The following is a 22,866-nucleotide window of genomic DNA, read 5'->3' as shown; positions in this document are numbered from 1 at the left end:
AAATTTTGGATTGCTATCTCAAGTCTCTCCGGAGAAAAGGTAGGAGATATGATACATACTTAGCATATCCCTTGTGCTTTTTAAAACTTTAGAATTGTTTTCCCTTTTTGTTTTCTTGTGTATTCTTGGTCTTTTTTTTAGTAGAAAACAAAACATACTCAGTTATAAATGCTTGGCTTCTGTAATGAAGTTTTTCCTCCTAATGATATCTAGGGTATAAAATGAAAAAACAATTGCTTTCGCTTCTGGTCCTCTCTTAGCCGCCCAGGTCAGGGTTCTTCGAATTGGCATCAGTTTCTGCTGGTCCTTGCCATCTTTTTTCATCCTTCCAATTCAGAACCATCCCCCTTGTTGTATTTTTCTTTTCCTTTTTTCTATTTTTCTGATACGTATTATCTTTGTTCTTGAAAGTGATTCTACTAACTTCAGTTGGGTGTAACTGTGGCTGAAAAGTCTGACAGGTCTACAGACCAGTAGTATTCAGCCAAAACTGCCCTTCTGTCAGGGTGGTGACCGCATATGGGAGTGACTGACTGGGGCAGAACGTGCTGAGTGGTTGTAGGGGAGGGGGGGTGGTACTCTCCCTCCCACTGATGACCTCTCCTGATGACTACACAGGTATACAGACAGCCCTCTCATTAGTGGCTGAGGCTGCTATTTACTTTATAATTTTTTTTTTTTTTTTTTTTTTGCGGTACGCGGGCCTCTCACTGTTGTGGCCTCGCCCGTTGCGGAGCGCAGGCTCAGCGGCCATGGCTCACGGGCCCAGCCGCTCCGCGGCATGTGGGATCTTCCCGGACCGGGGCACGAACCCGTGTCCCCTGCATCGGCAGGCGGACTCTCAACCACTGCGCCACCTGGGAAGCCTCTACTTTATAATATTTTTAAATGTTATTTATTTTATTTTTTTTGAATTTTATTTTATTTAACTTTTATACAGCAGGTTCTTATTAGTTATCTATTTTATACACATCAGTGTATACATGTCAGTCCCAATCGCCGTATTCATTCCCCCACTGCCCCCACCCCGCACCGCTTTCCCCGCTTGGTGTCCATACCTTTGTTCTCTACATCTGTGTCTCTATTTCTGCCCTGCAAACCGGTTCATCTGTACCATTTTTCTAGGTTCCACATATATGCGTTAATATACAATATTTGTTTTTCTCTTTCTGACTTAACTTCACTCTGTATGACAGTCTCTAGATCTATCCACGTCTCTACAAATGATCCAGTTTCGTTCCTTTTTGTGGCTGAGTAATATTCCATTGTATGTATGTACCACATCTTCTTTATCCATTCCTCTGTCAATGGGCATTTTAGGTTGCTTCCATGTCCTGGTTATTGTAAATAGTGCTGCAGTGAACATTGGGGTGCATGTGTCTTTTTGAATTATGGTTTTCTCTGGGTATATGCCCAGTACTGGGATTGCTGGGTCATATGGTAGTTCTATTTTTAGTTTTCTAAGGAATCTCTATACTGTTCTCCATAGCGGCTGTATCAATTTACATACCTACCAACAGTGCAGGAGGGTTCCCTTTTCTCCACACCCTCTCCAGCATTTATTTGTTGTTTGTAGATTTTCTGATGATGCCCATTCTAACTGGTGTGAGGTGATACCTCACTGTAGTTTTGATTTGCATTTCTCTAATAATTAGTGATGTTGAGCAGCTTTTCATGTGCCCCTTGGCCATCTGTATGTCTTCTTTGGAGAAATGTCTATTTAGGTCTTCTGCCCATTTTTGGATTGGGTTGTTGGTTTTTTAATATTGAGCTGCATGAGCTGTTTATATGTTTTGGAAATTAATCCTTTGTCGATTGATTCGTTTGCAAATATTTTCTCCCATTCTGAGGGCTGTCTTTTCATCTTGTTTGTAGTTTCCTTTGCTTTGCAAAAGCTTTTAAGTTTCATTAGGTCCCATTAAACTTTATTTTTTGAATAGATGGTGTAGCCCTCCATATCTTTGGTTCCTCCACATCTGCAGATTCAACTGACCATGGACCATGTAATACCGTAGTATTTACTATTGAGAAATATCTGCATATAAATGGATTCATGCAGTTCAAACCTGTGTTGTTCAAGGGTCAACTGTAATTCACCTAGTTCAAAATTCAAAAGCTACAGAAGTATCTCTTTCCCACTCCAGTCCTTTGGCTACCTAGCTCCCTCCCTGGGGATAAGGGATATTTATTTTATAAATTATTTTATGTGCACACAAATTACATATATATGTATATATACATATACATGTATATACATATGAATGCCTTTTTTCCTCTTCCTTTTAAGGAAAGTAGTTGTTTTTTTTAATTGAAGTATATTTGATTTACAATGTTGTGTTAATTTCTGCTGTACAGCAAAGTGACTCAGTTATACATATATATATATTCTCTTATTTTATATATACTCTTTTCCACTATGGCAGTTCCCTGTGCTATACAGTAGGACCTGTTGTTTATCCATTCTCTATATAAAAGCTTACATCTGCTAACCCCAGCCTCCCACTCCATCCCTCCCCCAACCCCCTCCCCCTTGGCAACCACCAGTCTGTTCTCTACATCCGTGATTCTGTTTCTCTCTCTGTCCGTGATTCTGTTTCTGTTACATAGATTCATTTGTGTCCTATTTTAGATTCCACATATAAGTGATATCATATGATATTTGTCTTTCTCTTTCTTACTTCACTTAGTGTGATAATCTCTACTTGCATCCATGTTGCTGCATAAGGAAAGTAGTTTCTTATACATGACATTCTGTACCTTATTTTTATCCTCCTAATAAATCTTGGAAGATTTTGTCCAAGTCAGTACCCAAAGAGCTTTCCCCCCTCCGCACCCCTTTATTCGCTGCATAATATGTCCTTGTTTGGAAGTACCATAATTTATTTACTTTAAAAAATTGAGATATAATTGACATATGCCATTATATTAGTTTCAGGTGTACAACATAATGATTTGATATTTGTATATTTTGTGAAATGGTCACCTTGATAAGTTTAGTTAACATCTGTCACCATACATAGTTACACATTTGTTTTCCTATGAGAACTTTTGAGGGCTGCTCTTTTAGCAACTTTCAGATATGCAGTATGGTATTAACTATAGTTACTATGCTATACATAAAGTCACCATGACTTATTTATTTTATAACTGGAAGTTTATAACTATAGTTACTATGCTATACATAAAATCACCATGACTTATTTATTTTATAACTGGAAGTTTATACCTTTTGACTCTCTTCACCCTTTTCACCCCCCATAATTTATTCAAGTTCCATAATGATGGATGTTTAGGTTGTTTCTAGTATTATGCTGTTAGCAGCAGCTTAATTCTAATGTAAGAGATTTGGAATTAGTGGTCCTGAACGATCTGAAAAAAAGGTAAGACTTTCAAAGGAGCATAAACATTATTGGGATATAAGAGGATATATATAATTTTTTTTCACGGTTGGTAAACTTTTATGAAGCTTATGCAGAACAGAAAGGGCTTACGGCCCTTCTCCTTCCTCTCCTGGGAGAATCTTCTGCAGTGTTGCAGAAGCCTCTCCGTTCTACCTGCTAAGGCTGCGACCTCACTTGTCTCCATTTTACTGTCTCGCAACTGTACATGCATCAGCAAAAGGAGTTAAAAGAAAACATACTGTCTCTTCATTCTTCTCTTGTGATAACAGCTCCATCCTATATTTTTCTTTAGTTATTTTGACTGCTAATCTAAACATAACCACGAGGAACCAACCATGTCTTGTCAATTAAATTTCTTTTAAGCTCTTAGGTCCAAGCAGGCTCACCAAGTATTTCAGAGTCCAGTCATGAGAAGGAGCTATAGCAGAATGGGGACTATGAGGACCAGGGGTAGCTGGTGGTGCCGACTTCAGCACCCCTGAGTCCTGGCCCTCCCTCTGTCCCAGGAGGAAGAGGAGGTAGAACGGGAAATCATAAAACAGGAAGAAAGTGTGGATCCTGACTACTGGGAGAAATTGCTGCGGCACCATTATGAGCAGCAGCAAGAAGATCTGGCCCGCAATCTGGGCAAAGGAAAAAGAATCCGTAAACAGGTCAACTACAATGATGGCTCCCAGGAGGACCGAGGTGTGTGTGGCCGGCCCCGCCCCCAACCCATGGGCCGTTCCACTAGAGCAGTGGGCCCCGCTCATCTGCCCTCTCTCCCTCCAGATTGGCAGGACGACCAGTCCGACAACCAGTCCGATTATTCAGTGGCCTCAGAGGAAGGTGATGAAGACTTTGATGAACGTTCAGAAGGTGAGGGCTATGCCTTTCTGCTGGATTTTTAAAATATTGCCTTGTCTAATATCCCTATCGGTGTCGCTCACGCATCCTTTTCTTCTCGCAGCTCCCCGCAGGCCCAGTCGCAAGGGCCTGCGGAATGATAAAGATAAGCCATTGCCTCCTCTGTTGGCCCGTGTTGGTGGGAATATTGAAGTAAGTACCGTTGCGTTCTAGGGAAGGTTGGGTGAGTGCTGCTGTCGGGTCTTTGGTGGAGTAAGGTCTACTCCTTCTCTCACCTAGGTTCCTTCTCCCCCCAGGTTCTTGGCTTTAATGCTCGTCAGCGAAAAGCCTTTCTCAATGCGATTATGCGGTATGGGATGCCACCTCAGGACGCTTTTACCACCCAGTGGCTTGTGAGAGACCTGCGAGGCAAGTCAGAGAAGGAGTTCAAGTAAGTGGAGAGCTGGAATGACTGATGTAGAGCAAGGGCTTTTAGTCTCTGGTCACTCCACAGTACTAGTGCAGGCTGTGCAGGACATCGGCTGTCTCCTCTGCTTACGTTGGCAAGGGAAGCTGTTAGTAATAGGGTTCCTTGTACTCCTCGCTTCCCTGGAAGAGGACCTGGCACATGGTGTGGGGTCTGGAGACAAGCTTTCAGCACGATGGTGGGCTTTACCTCAGATGGAGCCATAGTTGATGCCTGACTGCGGGTGGGAAAGAATCTGAGCTAGGAGTTGGCATGATTGCTGTTTGACCCATTTCTCTATTTGTTTACTACAGGGCTTACGTCTCTCTTTTTATGCGGCATTTATGTGAGCCAGGAGCAGACGGGGCCGAGACCTTTGCTGATGGTGTACCCCGAGAAGGCCTGTCTCGCCAGCATGTCCTTACTAGGATTGGTGTCATGTCCTTGATTCGCAAGAAGGTGAGCCCTGAACCTCCCTCCATCGTTCAGGGGTTTCTAGGGGAAACTGGAGAGCCAGCAGGAAAGGAACCTAGATGGAATTGGGTCTTCAGCATCTTGTCCCATTGCTGCAGGTTCAGGAGTTTGAACATGTTAATGGGCGCTGGAGCATGCCCGAACTTGCGGAAATAGAGGAAAACAAGAAAATGTCACAGCCAGGGTCACCTTCCCCAAAGACTCCCACACTCTCCACTCCAGGGGACACACAACCCAATACTCCTGCACCTGCCCCACCTGCTGGTAAGTCTGCCTGGACTGTTGTTTTCTATCCTTTTCTTCTTGTCCTGGCCTTTGCTTTTTCTGTTTCCCTGTACTCAGTTCTAACAGGGGAGTCTGGCAGGACACACAGCAATCTCCCTCTCAGTTTAGGAGGGCTGTCCTAAGAATAGGGCTGGCTCTTAAAGGCACGAGAGGACAGTTAAGATGAGATAAACTGAGAAGGTGTGACCTTCTCTCTGATCTGGGACCTTCTTCCTAATGAATGTCTATTATTGGTGTGCAGAGGATGGGATAAAAATAGAGGAAAATAGCCTCAAAGAAGAAGACAGTGCAGAAGGAGAAAAGGAAGTGAAATCTGCAGCCCCTGAAGCCACTGTTGAGGTAAGAGACGGGGGTGACTGGATGCCACACCAAAGGCAGATGGATAAGCCTGTTCTTCCTCTTGGGTGCTGGCCTGTCTGCTTCAGCTTCTTTCTTCTTTCCTTTGAAGTGTACACAGCCCCCTGCCCCTGCCTCAGAGGATGAAAAAGTCCTTGTTGAGCCTCCCGAGGGAGAGGAGAAAGTGGAAAAGGCAGAGGTCAAGGAGAGAACAGAGGAACCAATGGAGACAGATCCCAAAGGTATGTACATTTTCACACACTACAGATCCCTGTGAACCACAGTTGCTCTTGGGCTTGCAGCCCGGCTGGAGGGAAGTCCAGAGGAAGTGACACACTGAAGAATCTTGTACCCTTGATTTTAAACTGTGGGCTTTTTCTCTCTCAAGACATCTTTTATGACTTTCATCATGATTTAGGTTCAGGATATAGTGTAGAACAGAGAATACACTTCCTTAGACATGCTCTCAGTGCCATCTGTTCTCCCAGGTATTGCTGATGTGGAGAAGGTGGAGGAGAAGTCAGCAGTCGATCTGATTCCCATTGTGGTGGAGGACAAAGGTGGGTGTTTGGAGAAGCTGACTGTGCTTTTAAAAGGACTCTAAAGCTGAAAGGAAGGACTTTATCTCTTGGACACCCCTCCACCCCCAGGTTCCCCCATCCATACCCATATAATCATTTTATCCCAAGCTAAAAGACTCCACCTCTCCCCACATGTGGCTGTCGGTGGGCCAGTGGCACCTGTTCCTGGGTTTAAGAACACTTCTGTGGAGAAGGGTGGAGGTGGATGGGTATCTTGTAGCGTATGGTGCTATGTATGGGTAAGGGCTATGGTGCTGGCTTCTGTCTGGAGCTGACATTTTTCTTCTGCATGTCCTGTAGAGGAGAAGAAAGAAGAAGAAGAGAAAAAAGAGGTGATGCTTCAGAATGGAGAGACCCCCAAGGACCTGAATGATGAGAAGCAGAAGAAAAATATTAAACAGCGTTTCATGTTCAACATTGCAGATGGCGGTTTTACTGGTATGAAAAAGAGGGGCCCACTTGGGGTTAGATGAATTCGAGGTGAAACCAGGGCTCTTGTCAGAAACCAGGGTACAGAGACTTTACCTCTCCTAGAGAGAATGCCAGGCTGACTGCACACTCCTCTGGGGTCCATGTTAGAAAGCCAGAGGCATATTAAGTTGGTATCTGGGAATCAGGAATAAATAGCTTTTTGAATTCTCACAGATGTTTGCCTTTCTTTTTCTCCCCAACCTTCCCTAAATTCCTCTTCAGAGTTGCACTCCCTCTGGCAGAATGAGGAGCGGGCAGCCACAGTCACCAAGAAGACTTATGAGATCTGGCACCGACGGCATGACTACTGGCTGCTGGCTGGCATCATAAAGTATCCTTTGCCTGAGTTGGGGCTGAGGTCCTTGGTGAAGGTTTCTGAGGGTCCACAGTTTGAAGTTCTTAATTTCCTTGTTTCGTTTTTCCTGAGCAATTAATTTTCCAATAGCCATGGCTATGCCCGGTGGCAGGACATCCAGAATGACCCACGCTATGCTATCCTCAATGAGCCTTTCAAGGGTGAAATGAACCGTGGCAATTTCTTAGAGATCAAGAATAAGTTTCTAGCCCGAAGGTTCAAGGTGAGCAGGACGAGGAGGAATACAGCGTTGACGTGGCAGCCTTTAAAGTGCAGAAGGGACTAAAGGAGGGAGTCTGCTCATTCAGCCACGTTGATTATTGTGTTCTCCTGTGCACTTCGCTTTGTATTCTGTGAAAGGCTTTGCTCCCAAGTATCTTAAATATTAGAGATCAACACATACAGACCTGAAGGTTAACCAGTTGGTTAAGGGCTGAAGATGACTGTGCCTGATGCATGACACAGCCCAGTGCAGTGGGTGTGCTGGGGGAACACGGTAGGCTGGAGTGTTCAGGAAAGATACAGAGGTGGGACTGAATTGGATCTCTGAGGAGGCAGGGCTGCCAGTGGGCTGGTGGTACTTTTTTCTGGGTCTGTGTGGATGAAGGGTGGGGTAGACGCAAAGGTGTAGAGCTCCATTTTCAGAATCACTAGGGCTGATACGCCCAGGACTGAAGGGGAGTTTTCCTCAGGAATTCAGCAAATGCATATTAAGGGCACCTTGTGTGCAGACCATCATAATGGGATACCATGGAGATGAGACACGTGGATCTTAACGCTGAGTATAATTGGGGGAATAAGAAATGTACACTAATAAACCTTCAAATATCACGTGATAGGGAATGGGTGGGCCAGGGACAGGCCTGGTGCCTGTTCTCAAGGAGCTCTCAGTTTAACGTGGAGGCAGATTGTGGTCAAATGAATGTCATTCTGTGTGTTGCGAGGGAGACTGCTAAATCCTTAAGAAAGTTCTCCAGAGGGAATGTGGGGAGAGCTCACAAATGCTCCAGGGAGAAGATGGCATTGGAATGAAGTTTCAGTGAATGTAATAGAGATTGCCGGATAGAAACGGAAGGCCCTTTGATCAAAAGAATTAGGTTAGGCAAAGACAGAGCCTGTAGAGCTTATGGTGTTTGGAAACAGCAGATAGTCCAGGTGGGGTGTAGAAGACACTTGTGTTGGTGATGGTGGGAGGTACGTTGGAGAGAGAAGTAAGGCTGGAGGTCGGTAGGTAGGTTTTTGGCACCAGATAAGAGAGTTTGGACTTTACCTTATAGTTCATGGGCAGCCATTGAGGGTTTGTGAAGGGTTTTGATACAACCAAGGGAAACTGAAACAGAACATTCATGAGATTACAGAACTATCAATAGTCATGAGGTAGTAAGGGCTCGTCTGTGATGCTGGTTGTGGAAAATGAGAAGGATAAGATAAAGGGAACGAGGGACCTCCCTGGTGGTCCAGTGGTTAAGACTGCACTCCCAGTGCAGGGGGCCCGGGTTTGATCCCTGGTCAGGGAACTAGATCCCCCATGCCACAACTAAGATCCAGCGTGCTGCAACTAAGACCCGGTGCAGCCAAATAAATAAATACTAAATAAATAAATAAATAAATAAATAAAAGATAAAGGGAATGAAACACCAAGGAATTTACAGGATTTACTGATTTACTGTAGGGGTCAGCAAACTATTAAGGGGCCAGAGTAATTCAAGCTTTGTGAGACACTGATACTCAGCTCTGTCATAGTGGGCAAGCAGCCACAGGTGATAAGTATGAATATGTTCCAGTAAAACTTTTTTTATCGACACTAAAATTTGAACTTCCTATAATTTTTATGAAGCTTTATAAGCTATTATTTTGATTTTTTTTCAACCATTTAAAAATGAAGAACCCATTCTTAGCTCTTGGGCCATCCAAAAACAGGCAGTGGCCCAGATTTGGCCCACAGGCCATAGTTTGCTGACCCCTGAGTTACTTTATTGAATTTGAGATACAAAGGAATGAGACTCCAAAAATAACTGAAGTTTTGAGTCTGAGTCACTGAGAAAGTTAAATTACTATTGGCAGATCAGGGAAGTGAGGAGAGGGAGCAGTTTGTAGAAAAAAGTTAAGTTCAATTTTAGACAAGTCATTTGGTGTTTTTCACAAGTAAATATCCTCCCAGTACTCCCACCACCGTTAAACAAGTGGGATCAAAGTGATCAACCACGCACGAGTGGGATCAGAACAATCAGTGCTTGAGATGCATGTTTGAAAAGCACCAACTCCTTTGCACAGAGGTGCTGGCTGATGCCAGGAGGGGAGAGAGCGCTTGGGAGAATGCTGATCCTGGAGAAAGCTCATAGTTTGGGGCAAGAGGGAGGGGAGTTGGTGAAGGAGGCAGGGTGGTATATAGATTGAAAGGAGGTGCTTGGTCTTTTTGGGGATAAGTTAGGCCTGAATTGGAGCCAGGTCTTCTGGAAGAAACAACTGTCCATTCTCATACTGTCCTTTTTCCTGACCCCTAGTGGATTCATTCTTTTTAAGAACCAGTGGATACTTGAGTAAAATAAGTCTCATAAGTCATGAATCAACATTCTGTCCCTTGAAATGTATTTCAAAGGCCGTTTTACACAGCTCCATCAGGTGACATGTGCAACTGTTCGTTGCATTATGATTTTTGGTGGTGGGGCCTGGAGGCAACCTAGATGTTTGACATTGGGAGTGTGGGTAGGTAAAATGTGGATTCACATCACCGAGCATTAAGAAACAACAAAATACACGTTTTGTAACATAAATGGACCTTTAAAAAAGGTATGTAGTGGGGAAATGAAAAAGCATTTTATAATGTACAGAAAAACATTCTGTAAATGAGAAATGTGCACATGAAACAATACTGTCTTCAAGAAAACCCACAAAAAGACACACAGTAGGTATATTAGAAGGGTTGCCTATTGAGGAAGGAAAGGAATGGGAGTGAGATATAGAGATGAAAGAAAAGAAACAACAGGAATAATTTTAGAGAGTAAAACAACTTGATAGGGTAGATGGACTGCCATGCAACCATTAAGTCATCTGTATTCTGTAATAACCTAAACGGGAAAAGAATTTGAAAAAGAATGGGGGAAAAAAAGTCATCTTTTATAAAGAGCAGCTAATAACAAGGGAAGAGCCTTACTATGTAACTTTGAGTTGATACAATATAAATACGTATATAGAATCTTAATTTTGTAAAAAACATGTAACAGAAAACCTCAAAATGTTAACAGTAGCTCTCAGAGGTGGAATTGTGATTTTAATTCTTTATACATTCTGTATTTTCTAAATTGAGGATTTATCATTTTTGTATAAGAGTGAATCAATAAAGGGTAAAGAGCTTTAAAAACACAGACCTTCAAAGTGGGGTGAAAAAGGCAATGGAATGTTGAACTGGCCAGGTGTGGGTTCTGAGAGGCCCATGAGAAATGAGCAAAGTGAGGGTCAGTCCAGCTGCCATCTCCTGTTTCTCTCTTGTCCAGCTCTTAGAACAAGCCCTGGTGATTGAGGAGCAGCTGCGTCGGGCGGCTTACCTGAACATGTCAGAGGACCCCTCTCACCCTTCCATGGCCCTGAACACCCGCTTTGCTGAGGTGGAGTGTTTGGCAGAGAGTCATCAGCACCTGTCCAAGGAGTCGATGGCGGGAAACAAGCCAGCAAATGCGGTCCTGCACAAAGGTAGCCAGTGGCTCCCCTGCCTCCTGTGGACTTGGCCTCCTTCCTCCTCTGCCCCTCCCCGACACACACCTACTTCTCAGGTCTGAGCCTTTTTTGGAGCCCCTTTCTTTGTCTGGGAGCTTAGGGTGTGCTGGGGATCCTTGCGTTCCTTCTTAGGAAGCTAACATCTTAGAGACGGTCAAGGACAGTAGTTCTTTGCTTTTTAACTCTTGAATGTATTCCAGTTCTTGGAGGTGGAAAGCAAAGCAGAATAATATAGTGTGATCTGGGATAGTTTAGAGGTAACAAGGTGATTTAAGATCTTGTCAAATTCTAGACTGCTTTCAACATTCTGTTTTTAATTAAAGTTAAGACATTGTAAGGGGGATGGAGGGTGAAATGAGGAAAAGAAAGCTGTTATAAAGGAAGAGGGAGACAGCTCCAAAGGTGCAGAGGAAAGATAGTGAGAAGAGGAAACAATAGGAATAACTATTGAAGAAGTGGAGGGAATAGAGACAATAGGGATCAAGGGACAGTTGGCTTTAGAAAGCACAGAATCATGGACAATTGGAACTGGAATATGAGAGACAGGAATTTGAGTGTGGTGGAGCCAGGTCAGGTGACTCAGTGACAAAAGACAGTACTCCGGCACATCAGTCACTTGGTCATTGAGAAGTAATGGGTGTGTGTGGGGGGTCCACTTAATGGGAAAGATGGACCTCGGTCTTGACTACCATGGCTCACCGCCTCTTTTTCTTGCCCCTGCAGTTCTGAAACAGCTAGAAGAACTGCTGAGTGACATGAAAGCCGATGTGACTCGACTCCCAGCTACTATTGCCCGAATTCCCCCAGTTGCTGTGAGGCTACAGATGTCAGAGCGTAATATTCTCAGTCGCCTGGCAAACCGGGCACCTGAACCACCTCCACAGCAGGTATAGGACCATTTTCGTCTGGCCAGCTCTTCCAACAGAGCCATTCTAGAACTTTAACTCTGCTGTCTGTCCCTAGCTTTACATACTGGGCAGGTGGGGCTGGCTTACCAGTGAGTTCCCTTGGGATCAGGTGGGTTCCTGGAGTCTGGAATTCTGACTCCCTTGGCTTTCTCTTCCTATAGGTAGCCCAGCAGCAGTGAAGATCCAGATTGATGATACCACCTCCACCGCTGAGCAGTGACCTTCCTCACTTTCCCTTGCCCAGCTTCTCCCCTGGGGGCCTGAGAGACCCTCTCCTTCCTTCTGCCCCATCTTCCAAGTTGTAGAGGAACAGCCCCGCTGAGCACTGGGGGAGGGGAGGGAGTGAGGGGCAGTGGTGCCCTTCCTGCTGGAGAGACATGCAGCAGTAGCGCCGGCGCCATCTGCGGGGAGCTGGCGGGCTGGCCTTCCGGGCCCTGGCTTCTCCCCACTGTAACGTCTGTTACACACAAACTGTTGCGGGTTCCCAACAGGCTTGAAGAAAATGATCAGAATTTCTTCCTCCTTTTGGTTTTATTTTGTTGGTTTATTTTGTGTTTTTTCTCCTTTTTTGGGGGGTATTCACAGTGGGCCGGGCCCCTGGGTGAGACACAGCTACCTCTGTTGGCATCTTTTTAATACCAGGAACCCAGCGGCTCCAGCCCCTGAGTGGCTAGAATTAAATAAAGTGGAAAAAAAAAAAAAAAAGAACCAAAAGCATAAAAAACCACAGCAAATTTCTTGACGAAAATTGAAAATAAAATTTTCCTTGTATTTTAGTGCTCTCGTTCAGTGTGGGTGTAGGTGCAGGTGGATGAATGTTTCTGTATGGGAGCCTTGGGACGTGTGTTTGGAGACGAAGGGTTTCCTTGTGTCCTGAGATTTCACGAAAGAGCCGAGTTCCCACTGTGCACGTGCTGTGTGCTGACAAGCCCACCTGTGCACAGCGGGGCCACCGGAGCCGCCGGGTTCACAGCCCACACCGCGGCCTCCTGGATCCGCGAGGGTGCGGAAGCAGAGTTCTCCGGGCTGTGGACGTCGCGCGTATAAAATGAAGGGGTCTTCCTCGCAGAGTTGGGAAAACAAAACCAACGAAGGGCTGGAAGAGTTTTAACAGCTAAGCACCACCTTGCTATTTGAAGAAAGGCTGAAGTCGGTTTTTCTGTTAACTTGCGTGAATGAAGTCAGGACGCGAGATGCCTTCCTCCCGACCTCCAAGACGGGAACCTGGGCAGAGAGGACCGTTATCTGAGGGGGAGCGCGGGGTCTGGGGTCAAGGAAGAGGGTTTCCGCGTCGCAGGCGTGGGGTCCCCCGATCTTGAGGCGACGTCGGGCGGAGGAGGGCCCGGCTCTGGCGCCTCCGTTCGAGGGGAAGGGGCTGCTTTCGGGTACAGTATTTCCGACAAATCTGCAGTGAGGCGAAAGGCCCATGCCCGGAGGGGAGGGCGGGGAAGCCGAAAACGCCTTGGGTGCACCACCTTCTCCGGCCGGGGGGAAAGCAGAGCGGTCCGCCCGAGAATCGTGCCCGGCCGCACGGCCCCCCAGCCCCGCGCGGGCCGGGTAAGCAAACGTTCCGGCTTCCGCGGCGGACCGGAAGACCGGAAGAGGCGGGGCCTCGGCAGGCACGCAGGGCGCCTGCGTAAGACGTTTTCGTGGTGCGGCGTCGGAGCGCTTGTCGTGGGCCGCACGTGGAGCTCCGCGCCTGCTTCCGAATCCCGTCTCGGGGCTGGATTGGCTTCCAGGTGAGCCGAGGCTTCGGGCGCGTCTGGAGGAATTTGGGGAAGGAAGGGTGAGGCGCTGGCCTGGACTGGGGCGTGGGGAGGGTGGGGGTACGCGGTACCTAGGGCGTGAGACCCAGGGCCCGGGGCTCAGCGTGGAGTGGAGGTTTGGACAGGCCTCGAGGGGCTGTTGAGTCGAGGTTCTGGTGGAGGCGATACCCTCTCCCGCTCCATTTCGCTTCGTCTGCGTTCTGCCTTTCCCTTACAATACGCGCTCTTCTACTGTCTCCCGTTTTGTTTTCCCCAGTACCATGGGGCGTAAATTGGACCCTACGAAGAAGGAGAAGCGCGGGCCGGGCCGAAAGGCCCGGAAACAGAAAGGTGCCGAGACCGAACTTGCCAAATTCTTGCCTGCAGGTAGGGGTCTGGCGTGCTCCCTCTCCCGATTCTCCAGCTTTTGCGCTATTCTTTTATCTGTAGCTCAACCCTTCCGTTTTTTTAGTCATTTTGTGTGTTCGCTTTCTGTTCAAGCGGAATTTTCTTTTAATGAGTTAGTAGGAAATAAGTAGGAATGAAGTACTCTCATTAGCGTTTAGAACTTAGGGAAGATGCGACTGGGACACAAGTACTCAGGCAAGGAGAGGTGTGGTTTAACACTGCGGGAGTTCAGAGGAAGGGGGATCCCACGGAGTTAGAGAGTTTGAGAAGATTTTGTTTGAAAAGATTTTGTGAAGCAGTTGGGTTTTGAAAAATGGGTGACATTTTAGCAAGTGGAAGTTGGAAGGGGATAGTCCAGTCACTGTGAACTGCATTGTTGAGGGCATGGAGATGGGAAAGCACAGATCTGGTTCCTGCATGGTTAGTAGTCTACTGCATGGAAGACTGGGTGGGAGGGAAGAGTGGGCAAGCAGTTTGTGTTGAACATCATATAAAAGATGCAGTTTACTGAGGTGTTGGCAAATGCTAAACACTATACCGAAGCCTTTGGACACATTGTATCCTCTCATTCTCAGTGTCCTGTGAGAGAGGCCCTGCTAAGGAAATGGGTGCTGAGAGGTTAACCTGTAAATAGTTATTAAATGACAGAGCTGAGATTTAAATTTTCTGTTTCTTGGAGAATATACGAACAGCAGCAGTTGTAAAGGTAAAATGTATCGTGGTTGGTAACTGATGAGTTGAGAGTAAAAGGGGAGAAGAAAGTTTTGAATCTGTGTTACCAGAATGATGATGATGCTGTTAGTTGAAATCAGTCTGGAGGGAGGCCCTGTTTGGATTTGGCTGGTGAACAGCCAGGTGGAAATCATCTCCTCTACATCTCTTATCCAGCTCCCGGTAGAGCACAGTGGAGTGAGTTATCATCTACTGCCTCTAACTAGTGTTCCAATTCTTTTCCCTTTTATTTCCTTTCCCGTTGCTTTTTTTTTTTTCATTTCCCCTGTAACCTCCTGTTCTGCCTGTTTAAAAAAAATTTTTTTTTTTAAACAGGTGGTGATGAAAATTTCAAGAGGTTGTCCAGTCGTGCCCGAAAGAGGTGAGTGTGCATGTCTAGACTTACGTTACCCAGGTTAAACTGGTCCCACTCATCTTTAGGCACTGCTCCCATGTGATCATGCTGATGGAAAGAGCTGTTGGGGACTGTCAGGTTTCCCTGCACTGGGAAGTGGCAGAGCCTAGAGGTGTGTTCCATTTCCTCACTCCTTTTATGTTTTCAGGGCAGCCAGGAGGAGGTTGGGCTCTGCTGAAGCCCCTGAGATGAATAAGTCCCCTGGGGCCAAACCATTGCCTGGAAAGCTATCAGAAGGTCAGTGGACATAGGAGCTGGGTGCCACGTGAGGAGTCCTCTGGGTCCTGGGTAGGGAGGGGCTTGTTGAGTATTTCTGAAGTGAAAGGAACAGCCAGAGGACGTTCTTGGGGGTAGGAAGTACAGAGGCTCCATCAGTGTGTGGCTGCCATCAGTCCAGGATTCTTCAAACCCTCTGGGATCTCTGCAGGAGCTGTCCAGGCACCCAGTAAGAAGGGAGCCCCGTCCTTATTTAACAGTGCTCGAGGCAAAAAGCGCCCAGCACCAACCCACAGCAGTGACGAGGAAGAAGAGGAGGAAGACTCTGAAGAGGGTGGTGTGGCGAACCAGGGGGACCTCTGGGGCTCCGAGGACAGTGACGCTGATATGGTAGATGACTATGGAGCTGACTCCAGCTCAGAGGACGAAGATGAGGATGACGGTGCAGAGGTGAGCTTTATCTCTCTGGGTCTTCAGAAAGCTATCCTTGCCTTTTAGAGTCTTTCCAGATCCTTGAGACTATCTCTCGGTGACAAGGATAAGCCTGAGTGGAGAAAAGGGATTTTAGCGTTCCATCACTTTTCGTAGCACCTTACCTCCTCTCAGCGCATGTGCAAGTTTAAAAGAGCCACAGGATAGAGCACTTTAAAATATAACGATGCTCAGTGCTGGTGAGGACATGGGAAGGCGGACACTTGTATGGCCCCACTGCTGGGACTAGAAATGCACACTTTTTTTTTTTTTAAGCATTTGGTATCTGAGAACCTTAAAAAGGTTTTTCTTTTTCACTTAGTAATTCCACCTTAGAAAGGTGATCCAGAATGTAGACAGGTTTACTTGCCGAAGTATAAGAAGTTATCATGTATTATACAGTTTAAGTATATGAGTGTGTTACTAGGAAAATTCAAGCATAGTCGAGTCGTATGGAATAAAAAGGAAGTTCCCACTTTCACCCCTCTCCCCCAACCCCCCTTCTCTCTGCAGAGCTACTGTTTTGCGATTTCCAGGCACCATGTGGACCATAATGCCCAAACTCTGGAAGCTTCCAAAATGCCTAATAGGCTTAAGTGAACTGTGGTTCATTCGTATGCTAAATTAACGTTTGGCCATTGCGTCTGTGAAAATGCTTGTGATCTGTGAATGAGAAAAGGCGAGAAACAGACTCGAAAATGAATCATGATTTTAACTGTGTGAAAAATGTAGAGTAAGCGTGGAGGAAAATATGGCAAAACGGGTGCCCAGGGAAGTTTTTGTGTGTGTGTGTGTGTGTGTGTGTGTGTGTGTCCGTGTCCTGCCTGCCCACCCGTGTACATATGGGTATGGGAAGAACAATGTACCGAACTCTTTCAATCCATCATTTCACTTCAGTAATGGTAAATATTTTGCTAATCTTATATTCACTTCTTCAGGGTCTAAATTTTTTTCTGGGAGCAAGAGTTATGTTTGTATTTAGGAAAAAAACAGAGGTAGGAAGTATTTCATGGGCTGGTGGAAGGGCAAGCTTTGCATCACCAGCCTCTTGTCTCTTTATTCAGTTGCTGCCCATTGAAAGGGCTGCTCGGAAGCAGAAGGCCCAGGAGGCTGTTGCTGGGTGAGTTTTGGAAACTCTTAGGGTGGAGAGTAGGCAGTGGCTGGGATGAAGGAAAATGTGAGGAAGGAGGAGGTGTCTGCTTTGATCTGTGAACCACTCTGTTCTTGGACCTGTTTATAGGGGCCAGTGGAGTGAGGAGGAGACCTACGAAGAGGAGGAAGAGGAGAAAGTGTCCCCTGGGTCAGGTCCCAAAGAGGATGATGAGATGGAAGGGGACCTGCAGATCAACGCGGACGAGGAGGAGACTTTTGTGCTGCCCCCTGCTGGGGAGATGGAGCAGGATATCCTTCTGGGGCAGGGGGAGCCGGAGGGGGATGCTGGGGAGAAGGCATTTCCAGGCCCCAGGAAACCAGGAAGCAGTTCCTTAACAGGTCCACATGCCCAGGTTCCAGACTTGCAGCGAGTTCACAAGCGCATCCAAGACATAGTGGGAGTGCTGCGCGATTTTGGGACTCAGCGGGAGGAAGGTCGGTCTCGTTCTGAATATCTGCAGCGGCTTCGGAAGGACCTGGCCACTTACTACTCCTATGGAGACTTCCTCCTTGGCAAGCTTATGGACCTCTTCCCTCTGTCTGAGGTACCGACTTGCCATTCTGATGCCCTTCATGCTTTTCTTTCCTCACTCTCTCTTCTCTTACACTGTGTAAGAAGGCAGCCAGCCCCCTTGCTCTCTGCTTTTCTGGCTGCGCTCCTAGGCCAGCCTGACCTGCTCCCTGCCATGCTCTGTCCCAGCTGGTGGAGTTTTTGGAAGCCAATGAGGTGCCTCGGCCCATCACCCTCAGGACCAATACCTTGAAGACCCGGCGCCGGGACCTCGCTCAGGTGAGGGGTGGGCCCTGAGGTTTGCTTGTCTCAGGGAGGCACTGAATCCCAGAGACCCCCGCCCACCCCCCCCGTCCCACCGCACTGGGCGTGGGGGGTCTTAGTACCTAGGCATTTCTTGGTACAGGCATGGTCCCAGGAGGCAGACCTAGGCCTGGTGTCACGCTGGGTCTGTCTGGCAGGGCTGAGGACCTCTGTCGATTGGGGAGCTCGTCCCTTCAGCCTCTGCTCCCTGTGACAGGGCTGAGACATCCGCATCACGATGAAAATGCCGCCTCACAGAGAAGTGGGAGGGGGTTGTCTGCCTCGTAGATGATTGAGAAGCTGGTGAGGCTGTGATCCCTATCCCCGGGAAAAGACGTGACACACACACACAAGCAGTGTTTTAAGCTCCTCGTTTCCAGGGGTTCAGGGGCCCCAGGTTAAAACCCTGGTGCCAGAGGCAGTGGTGTGGCCTTGTGTGTTGTCTGTCTCCTGGTGTCTGTCTTCTGTTGCCTCTCCTGGAAGGTAACTCGATAGTTATCTTTAACGTTGCTATAACCAATAACGCTAAGTTTTAGGATGGCAAGGGGGCTGAGGCTCTTGGAAAGTCGGGGTCCATTTCCAGGAGATGAAAGAACAGGAGCTGGCAGTGTGCTCCATTGGGATGGAATTCAGACCTTGAGTTAGAACCTGAGGCTAAGGAAGAGGAGACCATGGGATGGGACAGACTGTTCCGTGCGCCTGTGATGATTGTGTCCTGACTAAGCTCCAGGGGTCGTGGTGCCACGGGCCTCCTGCCAGGACCAGGGTGTCACGTCTCCAGTCCCCTACTGGGTATAGTAGCTTCCGACGTTTTAACACTTTCATCCGTCTTATTTTCAGGCGCTGATCAATCGTGGGGTTAACCTGGATCCCCTGGGCAAGTGGTCGAAGACTGGACTCGTGGTATATGATTCTTCGGTGCCCATTGGTAAGTGTTCCCTGCCCCGGAGCCCTTCTGCCCGTGCCCTCGTCCCAGCATGTCACAGGCGGGTCCTCATCCACAGGTGCCACTCCCGAGTACCTGGCTGGGCACTACATGCTGCAGGGGGCCTCCAGCATGTTGCCCGTCATGGCCTTGGCACCCCAGGAACATGAGCGGATCCTGGACATGTGTTGTGCCCCTGGAGGAAAGACCAGCTACATAGGTATGAGAAGGGCCGGTGGGGCTAGGCTTCAGCTGGCGCTCTGCTTATGAAAGGAGGTGGGGTTGCACAGGCGGTCAGCAGAGTGGGCGGCAGCACAGGTTCTGGGGGCGGCCCAGCTCCAGCCCCACGAGGGCCTCTTACTGCCCACGTGACCTTGGGCACCTGTGGAACGGCGAGGTGATGGTGCTCGTGTTGGCTGTTATGTTATGCGTGGGTCCTGAGGGTTGAGGTGCGCATATGCAAGTCCCTGGCACAGTAACCGCTACGTATAATTAGTCGTAACCATTTTATTAAACTGTTATCCCTTGGAAGAAGTAACTTAGTCTGAAGGATCAGAAGGGCGTTCAGTAACAGAAAAGTCATCCTGGCGGGCTCGCTCATCACAGGGCCGGTGCGGACCGGGTAGCCGGTGGGGTTGCAGCTTATTTGGGGAAGGGGTGAGACTTCACAGGCAGAGTCTTGGGCTAGAGGGTGGCCGGCAGGTGTGGAGGCACAGGAGCTGCCGGTGAGCACTGTGCCCTCCTCCCTTCAGCCCAGCTCATGAAGAACACAGGTGTGATCCTCGCCAATGACGCCAACGCCGAGCGGCTCAGGAGCGTCGTGGGCAACCTGCACCGGCTGGGAGTCACCAACACCGTCATCAGCCACTATGACGGGCGCCAGTTTCCCAAGGTGGGGCTCCCTGCTGTGTGTCTCTCCTGGGGCGTCTCACCTGCTCCCTTCCCGACCTCAGGATGTTGAGACCTGCCCTTAGGAAATAATCGGTATGGTTCAGGTTGCCGAAAACATCCACTTAGCCTACCTTTTTCCCCAGGTGGTGGGGGGCTTTGACCGAGTCCTGCTGGATGCCCCCTGCAGTGGCACCGGTATCATCTCCAAGGACCCAGCAGTGAAGACGAACAAGGTGCAGGGGTTGGGGGACCTGCTGAAAAGTCTCGGGGAAGGGGGGCTGGCGAAGCGGAGTGGGAGGTGGGCAGTCAGCAGCTCACGTCTCCTGAGGCTACCTTTAGAAAGTCCAGCGCTGTGGGTCTCTCCGTCCTGGGACAGGATGAGAAGGACATCTTGCGCTGCGCTCACCTTCAGAAGGAGCTGCTCCTGAGCGCTATCGACTCTGTCAGCGCCACCTCCAAGACGGGGGGCTACCTCGTCTACTGCACCTGCTCCATCATGGTGAGGCCTGTCGTGGGGCGAGAGGGGGCAGGGCTGGCGCCGGCGCCCCCCAGCACCCCCTCGGCTCCAGCTCCGCTTTCCCTTCCGTCTCTGTCTCCCCCACACGTCAGGTGGAAGAGAACGAGTGGGTGGTAGACTACGCCCTGAGAAAAAGGAACGTGCGGCTGGTGCCCACGGGCCTGGACTTCGGCCAGGAGGGCTTCACCCGCTTCCGGGAAAGGCGCTTCCACCCTACCCTGCGCTCCACCCGCCGCTTCTACCCTCACACCCACAACGTGGATGGTTTCTTTATTGCCAAGTTCAAGAAATTCTCCAATTCTATCCCCCAGTCCCAAACAGGTAAGCAGTGTGCTCTTTGTACCTCTCCTCTCCACCTTTGCTCTTTCTACCATAGCTTCAGGAGGCTTTCTGGTGTGACTGCGGGGAAGGGCGGATCTCGGCCTCCCTCTCCTGGCCTTTGCACGCTTGGGTGAGAGACCCCTTTCATCCCAGCTAGTTGTTCCCAAGCCTGGGCCCCATTCGGTGCGTTACGGGGTTCACGTGGGTGGGGTCTTTCCCTTGATCCTGCCAAATGGCTGCAGTTGGTCGGCACTAAACGCATTCCCAGTGCGAGTGTGGTTTCTTGGCCGAGGGTTGCCTTACTGGTAATAGACCTCTGCCAGTCCAGCCTTGTCAGCATTGGGTTGGCACGCGACTCCTCAGAACTGTCCGTTCTCTGAGCCCATCACACTAATTGCAGATCGTTTCCTCAGCCATCTTGAGGAGTCTGGCCTTGATCTCAAGGGGAAGGGTGGGGTTTTCTGAAACAAGCCTGAGGGCTCTGCCTGCTGGGATGCCACCCTGAGCTGAGTTGGAAGAGGGAGAGGCGGGCTTCTCTGGACACAAACAACATGACTTATTGAGTTGATTTTTTTTTCCTCTTCATAAACAATGCCTCTTAACAAAAGTCACATCTGAATGTTAACAGAACAAAAACCTCTTTAAGAAGTAGCAAAATTTCTTGCATTTTTTTTTTGCTGTAACTGTAAAGATACATATTTAATATGTCTTCATTAATGAAGACTAGCTTTTTCTAGTTGCTCTGTGTGCATTCTTATTTTCCTGCATCTCGTCAAACTCTGCATGAAAAAAATATCTTTTCTGATTAAAAGAAAAGCCCAGTGCTTCAGGTTTTTTCAGGGTTCGCCTCCTCCTTAGAGTGTCTTGTTACCTGCTGGCCTCAAGGGGGCACAGCTTCCTCTGAAAACCTTTTGGCCCAAGGATGGGGATGGGTAGTGATGCCTTCTCTTTAATAGAGGGTTCAAATATGACTTGCGTAAAGACCAGGTGATATTAAGTAATATGAAGCCAGGTAATCTGCTCTTAGGCACCGTCCCAATTGTGTGGAACACTTGGCCAAGAGATAGTACCCCGGCAGTTTCCTTATTTTAATACCTCTACCTACCTCCTCCACTAATGATCAAGACCCAGTGATGAGGCCTGTTTTCTCAAACCATCTGTTTAATTTTAACCTCAGGAAATTCTGTGATATCCACCCTTACAAACCTAGACTTGCCCCACCTGAAAGGGCAGGTGACCCCCCAGCCTGAGAGCAGCAGGCAGCCTGCCAAGAAGGCCAGAGTGGCTGGTCAAGCAAAGCAGCGGCTGCAGAAACGGAAACATCCCAAGAAGGCTTCCTGCCAGAAGCAGAACGGCGTCTCCAGAGGGACAGACTCAGAAGTGTCCACTGTGTGTTCTGTCACAAAGGCCCAAGCTTCCTCTAAGCTGCAGGATAGCAGTCAGCCAGCTGAAAAAGCAGCAGGGGTCAGGGAACCAAAGGTAGCCGGGAAGCTACAGCAGCAGTCACCCGAACTGCAGTCCTCCAAGAAAGCTGCCTTCCGGAAGCGGCACGCTCCTCCTAAGGGCACCTGCACGGAAACACCTGCTGCGCCGTCCCTCTCCAAGACGCAGGCCACTCTCAAGCCTGAGGACCGTGGTCAGCCCCTGGGGAACACCACAGGGGCTGAGGAGGTTAAACAGCGGGTGCCAGAGCAGCCTCTCAAGAAAGCTGCCTTCCAGAAACAGAATGGTACCCCCAAGGGACCTAAGACTCCAGTCATGTCCCCCCACCGGGGGGGTCACAGCCGGCCCCCACCAGCAAAGAGGAGAAAATCTCTGTCCAGAGGCGGCCGCCAGCCCCTGCTGTCTCCGATGGATGGTTGAACTATACTGGGGTGGCTCATTGCCATTGTTACTGGGTTGGAACTCTTACCTCTGTGAGGATGGCTTCCCCACTGGGGATGTGAAATTTAATACACATTTTACAATCTCTGGCTGCTGTGTGTTTTTTTGAGGGGACTGGGTACTGGCTTTGCTGCTTGAAGGGTAGAGGTGGGAGGGTGGGACGGGGAACCCCTGAAGAGAGCGGACAGTGTGGTATACTGAGAAATAAGGTCAGTTCCCAGGGACCCAGGGAAGGAGAGTCATGGAGTCAGAGCCTGGGTGTTTGGATTCAGGGGAGAGGAGGGCAATTGGGGTGTAGGGAAGGTGAATTTCGTGCCACCAGAACCATGGAGTACTGGAGGACCTGGGTTTTATGTCCTGCCACGCTGGCTGGATTCTGGGCATGGGTCGGGGTCCGGTCGGCTCAGGGCTCAGCCTCAGACCCGGAAAGGTCGGTCCAGGTGCCAGCTTCCGAATGAGCCTTTCATTGGCCTCCTCCCTGGCCTCCTCCGCCCCGCTGACCTCTGCCCCTTCCGCCGAGCCGTCTGATTGGCTGCCCCTCGTCCCCCTGGCGCCTCATTGGCTCTCCTCCCTCGCCCTC

The 22,866-nt window shown here is 48.7% G+C and overlaps 2 protein-coding genes, 1 long non-coding RNA gene and 1 other non-coding gene across 11 annotated transcripts in view; 3 read left to right on the top strand and 1 right to left on the bottom strand.

Moving 5' to 3' along the window:
* CHD4 (chromodomain helicase DNA binding protein 4) overlaps positions 1-12,592 on the top strand; it is a 30,067-nt gene extending 17,475 nt beyond the window's left edge. For 3 of the 7 annotated variants that reach the window (XM_033404294.2, XM_033404296.2, XM_033404292.2), the window contains exons 26-40: positions 3,908-4,088; positions 4,173-4,259; positions 4,351-4,439; positions 4,544-4,677; positions 5,007-5,151; positions 5,265-5,430; positions 5,693-5,790; positions 5,900-6,029; positions 6,276-6,347; positions 6,669-6,806; positions 7,062-7,170; positions 7,285-7,417; positions 10,689-10,887; positions 11,632-11,795; positions 11,978-12,592. In XM_033404294.2, coding sequence (XP_033260185.1) covers positions 3,908-4,088; positions 4,173-4,259; positions 4,351-4,439; positions 4,544-4,677; positions 5,007-5,151; positions 5,265-5,430; positions 5,693-5,790; positions 5,900-6,029; positions 6,276-6,347; positions 6,669-6,806; positions 7,062-7,170; positions 7,285-7,417; positions 10,689-10,887; positions 11,632-11,795; positions 11,978-11,995 — 1,863 coding nt within the window. In that variant the 3' untranslated portion in view covers positions 11,996-12,592. Of the gene's footprint in view, positions 1-3,907; positions 4,260-4,350; positions 4,440-4,543; positions 4,678-5,006; positions 5,152-5,264; positions 5,431-5,692; positions 5,791-5,899; positions 6,030-6,275; positions 6,348-6,668; positions 6,807-7,061; positions 7,171-7,284; positions 7,418-10,688; positions 10,888-11,631; positions 11,796-11,977 lie in introns of all 7 variants that reach the window. The other 4 variants (XM_033404295.2, XM_004279040.4, XM_033404293.2 and 1 more) reach the window with 3 other exon arrangements.
* Positions 2,527-12,042, bottom strand: LOC125960471 (uncharacterized). The gene is made up of 3 exons (XR_007470147.1): positions 11,904-12,042; positions 3,227-6,662; positions 2,527-3,161 (listed from the first exon to the last, which is right to left on the bottom strand). It is a non-coding gene; the product is annotated as an uncharacterized LOC125960471 (long non-coding RNA).
* Positions 5,470-5,609, top strand: LOC117196349 (small Cajal body-specific RNA 11). The gene has a single exon (XR_004476495.1). It is a non-coding gene; the product is annotated as a small Cajal body-specific RNA 11 (non-coding RNA).
* Positions 12,593-13,429: 837 nt separating the features above from the next.
* NOP2 (NOP2 nucleolar protein) lies at positions 13,430-22,375 on the top strand. 2 transcript variants are annotated; one of them, XM_049694505.1, is made up of 16 exons: positions 13,430-13,555; positions 13,839-13,948; positions 15,017-15,062; positions 15,244-15,332; positions 15,523-15,761; positions 16,847-16,902; positions 17,023-17,185; positions 17,282-17,479; positions 17,635-17,724; positions 18,589-18,676; positions 18,753-18,893; positions 19,426-19,565; positions 19,708-19,797; positions 19,941-20,063; positions 20,174-20,402; positions 21,580-22,375. In XM_049694505.1, the coding sequence occupies exons 2-16, from the start codon at positions 13,843-13,845 to the stop codon at positions 22,263-22,265; spliced, it is 2,484 nt and encodes an 827-aa protein (XP_049550462.1). In that variant the 5' UTR covers positions 13,430-13,555; positions 13,839-13,842; the 3' UTR covers positions 22,266-22,375. The 2 variants fall into 2 exon arrangements, with proteins under 2 accessions (XP_049550462.1, XP_049550463.1); XM_049694506.1 differs by lacking the exon at positions 17,635-17,724.
* Positions 22,376-22,866: the final 491 nt, after the last annotated feature.

Source organism: Orcinus orca, chromosome 11 (genome assembly GCF_937001465.1).
Source record: "Orcinus orca chromosome 11, mOrcOrc1.1, whole genome shotgun sequence".
Lineage (NCBI taxonomy): Eukaryota > Metazoa > Chordata > Mammalia > Artiodactyla > Delphinidae > Orcinus > Orcinus orca.
This window is presented reverse-complemented; position numbering and strand designations above follow the sequence as displayed.

What these genes read in the sequence shown, in the direction of transcription:
- NOP2 (XM_049694505.1), top strand. Translation starts at nt 13,843, where the DNA reads ATGGGGCGTAAATTGGACCCTACGAAGAAGGAGAAGCGCGGGCCGGGC. An exon ending in TCCAGTCGTGCCCGAAAGAG is followed by an intron (nt 15,063 to 15,243) that starts GTGAGTGTGCAT and finishes TTATGTTTTCAG; the next exon opens with GGCAGCCAGGAGGAGGTTGG. An exon ending in GCCCAGGAGGCTGTTGCTGG is followed by an intron (nt 16,903 to 17,022) that starts GTGAGTTTTGGA and finishes ACCTGTTTATAG; the next exon opens with GGGCCAGTGGAGTGAGGAGG.